The 13,464-nt window shown below is 53.0% G+C and overlaps 1 protein-coding gene across 1 annotated transcript; it reads right to left on the reverse strand.

Moving 5' to 3' along the window:
• Positions 1-7,377: 7,377 nt before the first annotated feature.
• NKX2-5 (NK2 homeobox 5) lies at positions 7,378-10,562 on the reverse strand. The gene is made up of 2 exons (XM_061393233.1): positions 10,004-10,562; positions 7,378-8,491 (listed from the first exon to the last, which is right to left on the reverse strand). The coding sequence occupies exons 1-2, from the start codon at positions 10,332-10,334 to the stop codon at positions 7,851-7,853; spliced, it is 972 nt and encodes a 323-aa protein (XP_061249217.1). The 5' UTR covers positions 10,335-10,562; the 3' UTR covers positions 7,378-7,850.
• Positions 10,563-13,464: the final 2,902 nt, after the last annotated feature.

The following is a 13,464-nucleotide window of genomic DNA, read 5'->3' on the forward strand; positions in this document are numbered from 1 at the left end:
AGAATAAATTTATTTATAGTCAATAAATATATTTATAGTTGTTTTAGTTCTATTTTAAAAATGGAAATACAGTTGGTTCACAATGTTGTGTTAGTTTCTGGTATACAGCAAAGTGATTCAGTTATACACACACACACACACATATATATCTGTTCATATTCTTTTCCATTACAGTTCATTATAGGATGTGAATATAGTTTCCTGTGTTATACAGTGGTCCTTGTTTGTGTATTTTATATACAGTATTATGTATATCTTAATTTCAAATTCCTAACTTATCTCTCCCTCCCCACTCCCCATCTATTCCCTTTGGTGACCAAAGATTTCTTTTTTGTGTCTGTAAGTCTATTTCTGTTTTGTAAATCCGTATCATTTAAAAATATTCCACATATAAGTAATATCACATGGCATTGTCTTTGACTTACTTCACTTATAAGTATTAGAAGTGAATAATAGTATACTAATGCCTAGGTCCATCCATATCACTGCAGCCGGCATTGTTTCATTCTTCTTTTTGGCTGGATAATCTTAGGTTGTGTGTGTGTGTCCATTTATCTGCTGGTAGGTATCCAGGTTGTCTCCAAGTGCTGGCTATTATAAACAGTGCTGCTGTGAGCATTGGGGTGCACATGTTTTTGACTTTTCAGCTTTTCTGGATATATGCCCAGGAATGGGATTGTAGGATCATATGGCAAATTTATTTTTAATTATAATAATAAATTTAAATTTATTTAAATTTTTAATTTCCTGAGGGACCTCCATGCTGCTCTCCATAGTGGCTGCACCAATTTACGTTCCTACAACAGTGTAGAGAAAGGTTCTATTTTTCCCACAGAGGATGCAATTTTAAATACGATAGTTGGATGTGTTTCATAAGGCGACATCTCAGTAAAGACTTGAAACAGATGAAGCATCAGCCAGGCAGATATCTGGGGAAGGTCATTCCAAGTAAAAGGAACAGTCAGTGCAAAGGCCCAGAGGCAGGAATGTGTCAGCCTTGTGTGGTAAACCTACCCTAAGAAGCCGAAGGCAAAGGAAACTACTTTGGGGTGAGAGGCAGAATTAAAGTGAGTCAGTGCGGCAACTGAGATTTCTGTAGGCTGGAATTTGGGTGGGGTGGGGTTCGTTGGTGGTGTGCTGGAAAGAAGAGGGTTTGGTGTTAGAACTCAGCTAGGCTGCTTCTTAACTTCTTCAACAGGGCAAATGACAAAACCTTTTATAGCCTCCAGTGGACAGAGGGCCGGATGAAACTTTGGCACCCTGTAAACTCCTATGCACAATTGCACTCATCTCACACGCTAGTAAAGTAATGCTCAAAATTCTCCAAGCCAGGCTTCAGCAATACATGAACCATGAACTTCAGATGTTCAAGCTTGTTTTAGAAAAGGCAGAGGAACCAGAGATCAAATTGCCAACATCTGCTGGATCATCAAAAAAGCAAGAGAGTTCTGGAAAAACATCTATTTCTGCTTTATTGACTATGCCAAAGCCTTTGACTGTGTGGATCACAATAAACTGTGGAAAATTCTGAAAGAGATGGGAATACCAGACCACCTGACCTGCCTCTTGAGAAACCTATATGCAGGTCAGGAAGCAACAGTTAGAACTGGACATGGAACAACAGACTGGTTCCAAATAGGAAAAGGAGTACGTCAAGGCTGTATATTGTCACCCTGCTTAGTTAACTTCTATGCAGAGTACATCATGAGAAACACTGGGCTGGAAGAAGCACAAGCTGGAATCAAGATTGCTGGGAGAAATATCAATAACCTCAGATATGCATATGACAGCACCCTTATGACAGAAAGTGAAGAGGAACTAAAAAGCCCCTTGATGAAAGTGAAAGAGGAAAGTGAAAACGTTGGCTTAAAGCTCAACATTCAGAAAACGAAGATCATGGCATCTGGTCCCATCATTTCATGGGAAATAGATGGGGAAACAGTAGAAACAGTGTCAGACTTGGTGTTTTTGGGCTCCAAAATCACTGCAGATGGTGATTGCAGCCATGAAATTAAAAGACGCTTACTCCTTGGAAGGAAAGTTATGACCAACCTAGATAGCATATTGAAAAGCAGAGACGTTACTTTGCCAACAAAGGTCCGTCTAGTCAAGGCTGTGGTTTTTCCAGCCGTCATGTACGGATTCGAGAGTTGGACTGTGAAGAAAGCTGAGCGCCAAAGAATTGATGCTTTTGAACTGTGGTGTTGGAGAAGACTCTTGAGAGTCCCTTGGACTGCAAGGAGATCCAACCAGTCCATTCTAAAGGAGATCAGCCCTGGGTGTTCATTGGAAGGACTGATGCTGAAGCTGAAACTCCAATACTTTGGCCACCTCATTCAAAGAGTTGACTCATTGGAAAAGACTCTGATGCTGGGAGGGATTGGGGGCAGGAGGAAGAGGGGACAACAGAGGATGAAATGGCTGGATGGCATCACTGACTCGATGGACATGAGTTTGAGTGAACTCCGGGAGTTGGTGATGGACAGGGAGGCCTGGCGTGCTGTGATTCATGGGGTTGCAGACTCAGACACGACTGAGCGACTGAACTGAACTGAAACGCCTATGGAGTCTGGTTCAACCCTACTCCCCTCTGGGGCTCCAGCTGGAGCTTAGGATTTGGGCAGAACAGGTGGACTGTCCCTGAAGCGTCCCCCCCTCGACTCCCCTTGCCGTCCGTGCAGGCAGCACTGGCAGGAGCTGGCTGTGTAAGTCACAGGGTGGCCCTCTCCATCTGAGCTCTGCCACTTGTGTCCCCAGTAACTCTCCCACCTTCTCCTCCTCTTTCCCTCCCTTTGCCCTCCTCCCCGCTCCCAGGGTCCCTAGGCTACCAGGCTTGTGCTCAGCCACTGCATCCTAGCAAGCACACAGAGACCCTGAGATGGAAAAGCAGGCCCTGGAGAGGGGAAATCTGACTCCAGCTTCTCCCAGGCCATCAAGAGAGGAGCCTGCACAATCAGAGACCTCTGGGAAAAGATGCAGTTCTCCAACTTGCCAGATGATGAGAATCACCTGGTTACAAATGTGGTTTTGCAGGCGCCTTCCCCAAGGAGTCCAACTCAAGGGAGCTGGGGCAGGGAGGGGGTTGAGGTTGTCCCAGACTCCAGCAGTTTGTGTCTTTAGGCAACTTTGGGAATCCCTGAGAGTGGTTCAAAGAGCCAGGCCTCTATTGGAACCATCTGGATTCCCCAGGATTCTCCAGGCCACACTGCCAGAGTGGCGTTAGGTAGTCAATGTCCTTAACTTCTCTGAGTTTCAGTTTCCTCCTTGGGAAATGACAGAATGAGATTCGCAGGTTCAGCACTTAGCCTTGGGCCTGGCACAAAGGAAGCAAGAACAGATGTTAGGCACTAATCCCCGCTGTTATCCTCGGCAGCTGTGGGTGGGAGCGGGGTGGGGAGCACGTGGCTCCGGGGAACCAGCCTGCCAGGACTGCTCACTGCCCACGCCCCTCTGCAGTAAGCTCTCCTGAGAAGCATCTGAGTGGTGCAGGGCGGCCTCCCCCTCCCCGCATCCAAGCTGCCCTGCCTTCCCCACTGTGAGAGCTTGGGTGGGCCGCTTCCACGTGCCTCAGTCTCCTCTCCCGCCCCAAGTGAGGAAGAATCATGCTTACCTTGTGTGCTTGATAAGTCTGGCACACAGAAATGTTTGCAGAGTTGTCAGCTAATTTTACTGCTGTACCTACCCTTCAATCAATCAACAGACATTTTTGTGCCTACTCTTTGAACTGAGGATGAAATGTTTCCTTGCTCTTGGGCTCTGGAGTCAGACTGCCTCGGTTTGAAATCAAGCTCTGGCTGTGTGATCTTGGGCAAGTTATTCCTCCTCTCTGGGCCTAAGATGGATTCCTCAGCAGAACTCAGAAATGTAAAAGACGGTTAGATGGGTTTATTTTAAAGAGTTAGGACAATGCTTGTACCACAGTAAGCTCCACAGATGATAAACAAGTGAAATCTAAGCTGCGGCCCCTTTTTCCAGGAGCCCCATCTAGCAGCAAGTCAGCAAGACCCGGGGCTAGGTGGGTCTGTTGGCTCCCCAGGGGCCAGCAGCCTGAGCTGGGAACACCTCCCAGAGGAGGCAAGGGCCCGCCCGGCCAGGACCCAGGATGGGGGAGCCTGCCCGGTAGCTGCACAGCTTTTTCCGGCTGATGTTAAGGCGTCAAGCTGGCAGGTCTGCTGCAAATTTGTTTAAATACAAGTATTGAAATGGGCTGCATGGCATCGATTTAAGGGGAAAGCCCTACAAAATAAGATGGGGGCTATTCTGATTAGGCAAAACCTGTGTCTGCTGGCTGGGTCTGGGCCTCCAGCGCGGTGGAAAGGGGAGAGGCTTGTGGGCCCAGTCTCTCGTTCTGGGGACCCCCAATCGGGGCTCTCCTCTGCCGGCTTGTGCAGGGCGGCGCTGGGCTGAGGGAACCGCATCCTAGCCTGTGGAGCCAGCTTTTTTCTTTTAAATGTCACTGCTTATCTCTCAATTTTTAACCACAGGGGGTTGCTGTTGTTCAGTCGCTCAGTCCTGTCCGACTCTTTGCGACCCGTGGACTGCAGCACGCCAGGCTTCTCTGTCCTTCACCATCTCCCTGAGCTTGCTCAAACTCATGTCCATTGGGTCGGTGAGGCTGGTACTTGTTTAATTTCTTTTTTTAAATATTAGATATAACTACTTCTCTACGTGCACCCTCAGAGCCCTGGACATAGGGAGCCCGCCACACCATCCTTATCTCCGCGCACTATGCCACTTTGGAGGTGCCCGGGGTTTCTCACTTTTCTGTCCTGGTTGAAATTTCTCACTCAGCATGCGTCGTTTATAGGATATACTTGGAAAACAAATCTGCCGATTTGCCTTGGGAAGGGATCGCTACGGGAAGGCAGGCGTCGTTAGTTTAAGATAGTAACGACCCCTTGACCCTCAGCCCTCTGGCTCCTGGACCCCACACCCTTAGCCGGCAAGAGCTGTGTGCTGCTTCCCAGGGCTCCGCGAACTACAGTTTGTTCCATAATGAGCCTGGATACCAAGCCTGAGATCCCCACCCACTAGTGAGAGCGTGGCCTGGCCCAGGGTGGAGAGCAGGGTCCCCTGCATCTTCAGGAGACTGACTCTCCGTTCTTAAACGCTGTCCCACCCTGCCTTTCGGTAGCTGCCTGGTGGGTTTCCCAGCTCTGTGCTTAGGGAATGTATGACCTTGGCCATTGCCTTAACCTCTGGTCCTCAGCTTCCCGGTTTGCAAATTAAGATGGATTAGATCAGCAAACTCCCCCAAGCATTTAGCCTGTGCAGCCAGAGTCAGCCAGCCATTCTTATCCCTCTGTGAGAGACCCTGGAGTCACTCTGCTGGTCCCGGAAGGATGACAAAGGAGAGGGAGGCATCATAGAAAAACCTTGCAGGATAATATGAGAAAGATTTTTTTCTCTCTAATGTTACTGTTTCCCAGGTGGTGCAGTCAAAAAGAATCCACCTGCCAATATAGGAGATGCAGGAGACATGGGTTCGATCCCTGGGTGGTGTCCCCTGGAGTAACGAATGGCACCCTGCTCCAGTATTCTTGCTTGGAGAATTCCAGGGACAGAAGAGCCTGGCGGGCCCCAGTCCATGGGGTCACAAAGAGTCGGAAACGACTGAGCGACTGACTACACACACACACGGTGTTACTGTAGATGAGTGTAAGGTGGAAAAGGCCCAGAGGTGTGCAGGACCCCCAGGAGGTAGTGGACATTGACGAAGGGCAAGAATGTGGGTGAGCTCCAGGTAGAAGGATCTCCCTGGTTGTGTGAGTTAGGCCACCTGCTGTGGCTAGCCCGGTAGGAAAGGGTTATCTGAATCAAGAACTGGTCTGGTGCCCTTCCAGGAGATGGGACTGCCACGTGCATCTCAGAGAGTGCTGAAGGCATGAAGTAGGGTTGTAGGCACAGGAGGCAGAACGCAAGCGCTGGGCTGAACACATCCCCCTCCCGCAGCCCTCGGCATGTGCCTCACAGCAGAGAGATTCAAGTCTGAGGGCCTAGAGCCCAGCTCTGAGGCAGCATGTCCCCCTCTCCTTACAGAGCTCAGCCCGTACACCCCGCATCCCTGTATCACAAGCGGCATCCAGCTTGGCTCTTAGCACTTAGAGTCTCCTGGCATCTTCCCCTCTCCCCAAAGGTGGTGGGGTGAGCCTGTGGGACAGACGGCACCACCGGCATTGGCAGAGCTACTTGGTCCTCAGCTTGACAGCAGGATGGCCCCAGGCCTGGCTTGGGGGCTCTTCCCAGCATAGGAGGTTAAGATATGCCAGGAGTAATGTTTTGTCTTCCACCAAGAACTCTGGGGCCAGACAACCGGGCTGGTACTTTCCAGGCAAAATCCAGAAAAAAACCCATATTCCATAGGAACGCAAAACCTCTGACGCTCTCCCACTTTCCTCCCTTTTAGAGAATTGAGTGGAACTGGAGGTAAAGGAGCTGCAGTCAGCCCCTTTGGACTGGTGGTTCAGGACTCAGAGCAAGTATTTTTGTTATTCTTATTTTACTGATGGGGGAAAAATGGGCATACAGCCAGAAACTCCCATAGTGAGCAGGTTTTTAGCTTGATTTCACTGAGCCTCAATTTTCTCATCTGTAAAATCTGTACAGTAGCGGTCGTTGGTCAGGGTTAGGACAAAATTCGTTAAATGCTGAAAAAACTGTCAAATGGGGGAGAAGGGTTCCCTGACCACGTGAACTTATGGGGCCTGGCCGCAGAAGGAGGCAGTCGAGGTCTTCAGTTACCTCTTCGTGGTCCAGGCTCCGCTCTCTCCCCAGCAGAGCAGCGGAGAGGCCAGGCCACAGGACCCATGCTGCACTTGTATTTGGTGTATCTGAGTATTGCTGGGCTGGGGCATTCTGAGAACCTTCACAAGGGCTTTGGTTCTGGGTTTTTCCATCTATAAAATGGGCCGCAGGCAGCGTTATTCTAAGAAGGATGAGTTCGCGTGCCCTGCAATTTCGCGGGACTCAGGTACTTTTACTCTCCATTTAATGCCCCCTACCTGAAACAGTGCCAGGAACAGTAGAGTTTAAGGAAGTGAGGTTGGAACCTCTGGGCTGTGTCCTCAGTCTTTGCAGTGAGACCCAGAATCAAACCTCAGTTCTCCCAGCACTGGCTATTTGTTCCCAGACAAGTCACTAAATCTCTCCAGTCCTGTCTGCTAACCTTTAAAACAGAACTTCCCTCTCCCGAGTTACTGAGGATGACATGAACAACCCCAGAAAGTACCTAACATGGGACCCAGCACAGGAGAGCCTTTATTTATATCAACATCAATGTGCTCAGTGAATACCTATTCCTACAACTCAAGGTCGGCTCTCTGCCCTCCAAATTCAGTTTCTGAAAAATGGGCAAGCTGAAAGAAGCACACGGCCGGATCAGCGCACTCTCTTTAATGGAAAGGAGATTCTCATTTCTTACAGAAACAGGTAAAAACATAAATACGGGTGGGGGCGGGGGGCAGCCGCAAGGCAGCAAGGGCCCAGGCGCCCGGCCCAGGCTTGGGGAAAGGCGGCCGTTACGAGGCTGCTGCGCCTGGGCTCCCAGTCCCAATGGGCTGGTGTTCGGCCAGTTAGGGATGCTCCTGGGCGCTCGGAGGGCACTCCTGGGGCCACAGCTAGGCACCAGGCTGCCTTTTCACTCACCACAAGCTGCGTAAACCTGGCCACAAACTCTCCCTCTCGGGGAACAAAGGCGCACGGGGCGGGAAAAGCTCCGAAGCCTCCGTGGGAGTGCATGTGACATCCGAGGGATCGCAGGATCGTGTCCGGAGCCCTCCCTCTCCCCTCTTTAGTCAGTGTCTCTCTTGAGAGGTGGGATCGGTCGGAGGCCTCCCAGACCGGTCCCTTCTCTACCAGGCTCGGATGCCGTGCAGCGTGGACACTCCCGAGTTGCCCTGCGGAATCCCGGGGCTCTGTACCGCGTTCAAGTCCCCGACGCCGAAGTTCACGAAGTTGTTGTTGGCGGCGGCCGTGGCCGTCTGCGTCGGTGGCGGCCCGGCCGGGTAAGCAGCGGTACAGCTGTAGCCGGGGCTGCAAGCCGCGCCCCCGTACCCGGGGTAGGCAGGGTAGGCGTTGTAGCCGTAGGCGTTGAGGCCCACGCCGTAGGCTGGCGCGTAGGGCGCCGAGTCCCCCAGGCAAGGCTTGCCATCGCGCACCAGCACTGGCACCGCGATCCTGCGGGCCGGCGGCGGCGGCGGCGGGGGCAGCCCCACCAGCTCCAGAGTCTGGTCTTGTCGTTGTCGCTTGCACTTGTAGCGCCGGTTCTGGAACCAGATCTTGACCTGCGTGGACGTGAGCTTCAGCACGCTGGCCAGCTGGTCGCGCTCGGGAGCCGACAGGTACCGCTGCTGCTTGAAGCGCCGCTCCAGCTCGTAGACCTGCGCCTGCGAGAAGAGCACGCGCGGCTTCCTCCGCCGTCGTGCGCGGGGTCGCTCGGCGCTGTCCGACTCTGGCTTCTCCAGTTCCACCGCCTTCTGCAGTGCGCACAGCTCTGAGTGGGGAACAGAAAAGCAGAGAGACGCTGTGTCACGGCCACCCAACCCCCCGGAGCTCTCGCCGGCTGATGGGCTCCAGTGGATGCCACCCCTGTCCAGCCTGAAGCCCCTAGCTTGGCTGCGGCAGACTGTACGGTACACTGGGCTTCCGCTCGACAGCCAGCTTTTGTTGATTGCCTACTATGTGCCAGGCACGGCTGTTGGCACTGGAGAACAAGAGAGGTCTCTGTTCTCGGGTAGGTCACATTCTGGTGAGACAGATGGACAGTGACTTAAGATAGGCAGCAAAGAAAATAAAGCTCAGTGATGCGCTGGAGTGAATGAGATTAGGAAGACTTTGGTTTGCGAAGTTAAAGGAAGGAGACCTAGGCCTCACCCTAGGATTGGTCACACTGTCTCAAAATTAGGGCAACCGAAGAAATAGAACGTCAATAGGCAGTTGGTTCGGTGATCTATCGAAGGCTCCCGTTCAAATGCTGTGAGAACTGTGCAGAGCCCAAAAAGCAGTGGGTGGGCAGGCGGCCTTGGAACCTGCCTTGAAATCGAATTGGATTCGAATCCGAATGGACCAATTGAAGCCGCAGTGCCCGCCGGCAGCTGTTCCGGGACTTTCCCTCTGCTACTAGACAAATCTTTCTAGGCTCACAAGACCCTTCCTGGGCTCACAGCGGCCCTACACCCGCGCCCCCGGCCTCCCCGGGTTCTTGCCAACCCCACGTTGGGCTACGGTTTTCCCGCCGCGCATTCTCTACTGCCCGGCCAGCCTTCCCCCCGACCTCGGGATGTGCGCGGGGATACGACCACCTCCCTCAGTCATCTCTTCCATTGCTACAAGCCTTTCGTCTCGAGACACTTTCTATTTCCGGGAAAGACCCCCTAGGCTCTGGCCGCGTGAGGAAATTGTTATGGAAAAAGAAAGCTGCTAAAATCATTCTTGAGTCCGAGGTATCCCATTTTTTAAAATTCAAGATCCTTGTTTTCAATGACGCCACTCTCCTGGCACAAAGGAGGAAAGACCCCAGAAACCCCGGGTAAATGGGTGGGCTAGAGAAGGTCTTGGACCTCCTCCAATTGTGCGTAAAAGTACTTCTGGTGTGCAGCAATTTAATTGCAGCGGTTTTGGTCAGATCCTCAAGAAGACCTTTAAAAAAATAGAATCTTTCTCGCTGTGTCCACCACAAACAGATCGCTCAACGTCAACTTCATAACAGATCCAGGAGCAGAGCTGCGGCGCCTGGGGCTTTGTTAGGCCGGAAAAAATATATAAATATTTTCCCTTTCTTTCCTCTCCTGTTTCTGATAACCACGATCCAGCATTTCCTCTAAACCTCCGACTGGACGCCCAGGGGCCCTGGCAACAACCTCACTTCTCACATTCGGAGACCCCTTTGCTCCACCATCCGCCCAGGCACTCGCCTCTTCTATATTCACGCCAGAGTTTCTGGGCCGCGAGGTTTGGGGACGAAAGCTATCCCAGAGAAGTGAAGGAGCTTGGGTTTTCTCCTCACCTTTCTTATCGGCTCGATGGTCCTTGGCAGGGTCGGGGTCGCCATAGGCACGCGGATAGAAGGCGGGGGCGGCTGAGAAGGCAGGCGCGCACTTGGCGGGCGAGGGCGCGGGGCCCAGCTCTGCGCGCAGCTCAGGGAAGCCGGGCGCCGCGGCCTCCGGCCCCGCGTAGGCCTCGGGCTTGAAGGCGGCCAGCATGCAGGAGGCGGGCGCCAGAGTGGCCTCCAGGCGCGCCGAGAGCTCCCCGGCGGCCAGGCTGCGCTGCTGCTGCTCCAGGTTCAGGATGTCTTTGACCGAGAACGGTGTGGGCGTGAGCGCGGGGCTGGGGAACATGGTGGCAGCGCGCGAATCACAGCGCCAGGTGGGCGGCAGAGAGCGGCGCTGCCCACGGCCCCTGGCAGCCTCCCTGCATGGTGCCCGCCGCGCGCCCGCGCACCCGCCTTCCAACTCGGGATGTGGCCAGGCGGCAGGTAGTGCGGGGCGCAAGGGGCAGGAGAGGCGGGACCAGGCCGGAGGAGGGGGACTCAGCCTGCCATTGGGCCGGGGGCCTCGTTGACAAGAGCGATGAGCACTTTCGTGTCACCTAATATAGTCATACGGCAAAAAAAAAAAAAAAAAAAAAAAATCCCTCTGAGCTTTTTAAAGGGGCCGCGACACATTTGGAAGACTCCTTTCGCTCCTGCAGCCTTTAGCGTTAGCCTGAAAATCCTACCAGGATGCAAGCATAGGAAAGAACGCGATTATTCTCCTAATCCGACCTTTAGGCCGGGTTGGGTGGATCTGGGATTTGAGGAAATGTTGCTCAGCACCTGAAACAGAATAGGAAAGTGAAGGACTGGGTGGGTGGGGCTTCGGGGATGGAGTTATTTCCAGGCGTTTATTTATTACTGATGGTATGGTAGAAGAGTCTGAATAGGAAGAGACGCATTGGGGAAAGAGTTTGCTCTGGGGTGACGGCCGGAGGGAGGCGTTCTGGAGAACTTGGGATTCTGTGTAGCTGGCTCACAGGCCGAGTGGTGGCCTTTCTCCAAGAGGCCAGGCCCTGGGAACTCCTGGAATGAGTCAAGCTGGAGAGCGAGGTGGGTGGTTGCGGGATGGGGGAGCACCGCTGACAGTGCAAGTTACACAAACACAACTGCAGGGGGCGCCAGTCTCCCCCCAGAGAGACGGCCCTCCTCTTAATAACGAAGCGAGGCCAGCATCCCAGCAGGCCAACTCGGCGACTCGGAGTAGAGCCGTCTGCTAGGGAGTCCTAGCTCAGGGCCCGCCAGTCATTCTGGCCTCCCTCTCCCCACCTGCCCTCCCTGCCTAGGCCTTTGTCTGCATGGCCTCTGTCCCTAGCTCAGGTTTAGGTCTCAGGCAGGCGGGGCTCCTCTGAACCCAGCCGCCCACGATTTCTCTGGGCCGGCTGCGAGTAGGGTGCCCCTGCGGCGGCGGCGGCGGCGGCAGGGGGCCAGGCAAATGCGGAGAGGGCCTGAGGCGGGTGTTACTTTTTAGCCCAGGGTCAGTAAAGTAGGGATCTTCGGTCAGACTAGTCTTTGAGTGTTTCAGAACAATCTACCCGCTCAGATCTTGGGCTAGCTCTGTGCTAGTCCGCCTCATCCCTCTGGGTCCCTTGGAAGATCTGATTAAAACTTGTAGGGCCTTCCGCTCACCCCCAGAAAACTGTAGCAAGGCATTCTGTTTTGTGTACAATTTCAGGAAGGGTCCGGGCAGACAGAATGGCCCCAGGTTAAGGTCTCCGCCTTATCCTATCTTAGCGATGGCCAGGCTTGTCAGGGGGAAAGCGCCGATTTCCCACGACTCAGGCTTCTGTGGGAAGTCTGGGGGAGCGCGCAGACTCTGAGAACGGAGGCTTGTAGGGCTCGGCTCCTGGTGCAGGACTAGTTGGGAACTGGGGAAGAAGCGTTTGGCCCAGAAGAAAGGCGCACAGGGCGAAAGGCAACCTAAGGACAGGGCTCAGGGCCTTAGGCTCCGCATTGCGCGCTCAAGGCGCCCCTCAAGCCCGACGGTGAACCATTGCACAGCGCCACTGGGAAGGGCGCGAGAGGAGTCAAGCGTAGGCCCAACACTGGGGCTCAGCCAGCCCCTCATCAGATCCGCACTCCCGGGACCTGTGGCCCCCGGGCTAGAGCAAAGGGGAGCGGAGCCTCGCACAGCGATCGCGGAGTCTCGGGAGCCCTCCGACTCGGCTTGCAGGCGCCAGCCGTCAGTGCCAGCGGGGGAGTCCCGCTTCAAGTCTTTCAGCCGGGGACCGCGGTCGGTTCTGAGACTGTTAGCTTGGTCTTTCGTAGAGATGACTTTTTTCAAATGTGGAGAATTCTCAAGCCCCAGGAACCCTCCTCATCCACCCACCTCCCAACCCTTGTTCTCCCTCGACGAATCTACAGATCAGTGGCCTCTCTTCGGCCCTACCTCGATACGGGCTTTCCGCCAACAGTACAGTAATTGCCCTCAACTAACCCAGCTTGGGGGCCCACCTCTCCTTTCAAGAATGTTTTTGGGGAGTGGGAGAGGATGCCTATCGCCGAGGCGGTGACGTCTGGCAAACGAGGCACATCCGATTCAATTAAACGTCTCGCTGAAAAGAGCTGGGAGTGAGGGTCCTGGGAGCGCTGTTAAGTGAATGGGCTGGCCGGGCGGCTGGCGATGACAGTTTGAAAGATTAGTGTGAGCCGACGCCTGAAATATTACCGTTTAATGGGGGACATTGAGGCTGCATCCGGGATCTCTGTTTTTAGTTTGTGTGTGTGTGTATGTGTGTGTGTTTTAAGAGAGAGTTCTGAAGGAAGAGAGAAATTCAGCATGTCCTCTGCAAATCAAGGCGGTGAAGATTTATCACCTATTTTGGGGCATGGAGGGGGTCCCTAAGGCTGACAAATAGTTTTGTGGGTCAGGTGTCATGAAAAGGAGAGGAAAGAAAACCTTCCATATTTGAACAAAATCGATAACTTTCAACCCCTTACACCCTCTGTGAATCTGGTAATATTTCCTCTTGGGTCTAAAATAGGCCTTAGCGCTGCCAGAGAGGAAAACAGGACAAAACTGGATAAATACGTGCAAAATCAAAATTGAGGTGACCCATGTTGGTCTGCAGACAAAGAATAATTCATAAGAGTAATTGAAGAGTAATTCCTAACCTTTCTTTGCAGTCCTCACAGTTTCTGAGTAAAAACATTTTTGTTTTCTTTCAGTGAAGCTGCAGTGGTTGGGGGAGAGGAGGGAGGAGGGGGGAAGAGGGGGGAGGGGGGAGGGAGGAAATTTGATTCTCCCCACCAGGGATACATCTTTCCCAAGGGCGACTGACCCAACCTGGCCGCCTCTCTAAGCCGCACTTTGGCCAAACTAGCAGGACAAACAAACAGCCTTCAGTCCAGAGAAAGGCAGAGACAGAGAGAAAGACAAAAGGGGGCAGAGAGGAGAGATCGAAAATCTATCCATTTCCTTGCCTTTTAAAGAGTCG

Source organism: Bos javanicus, chromosome 20 (genome assembly GCF_032452875.1).
Source record: "Bos javanicus breed banteng chromosome 20, ARS-OSU_banteng_1.0, whole genome shotgun sequence".
Taxonomy (NCBI): Eukaryota; Metazoa; Chordata; class Mammalia; order Artiodactyla; family Bovidae; genus Bos; species Bos javanicus.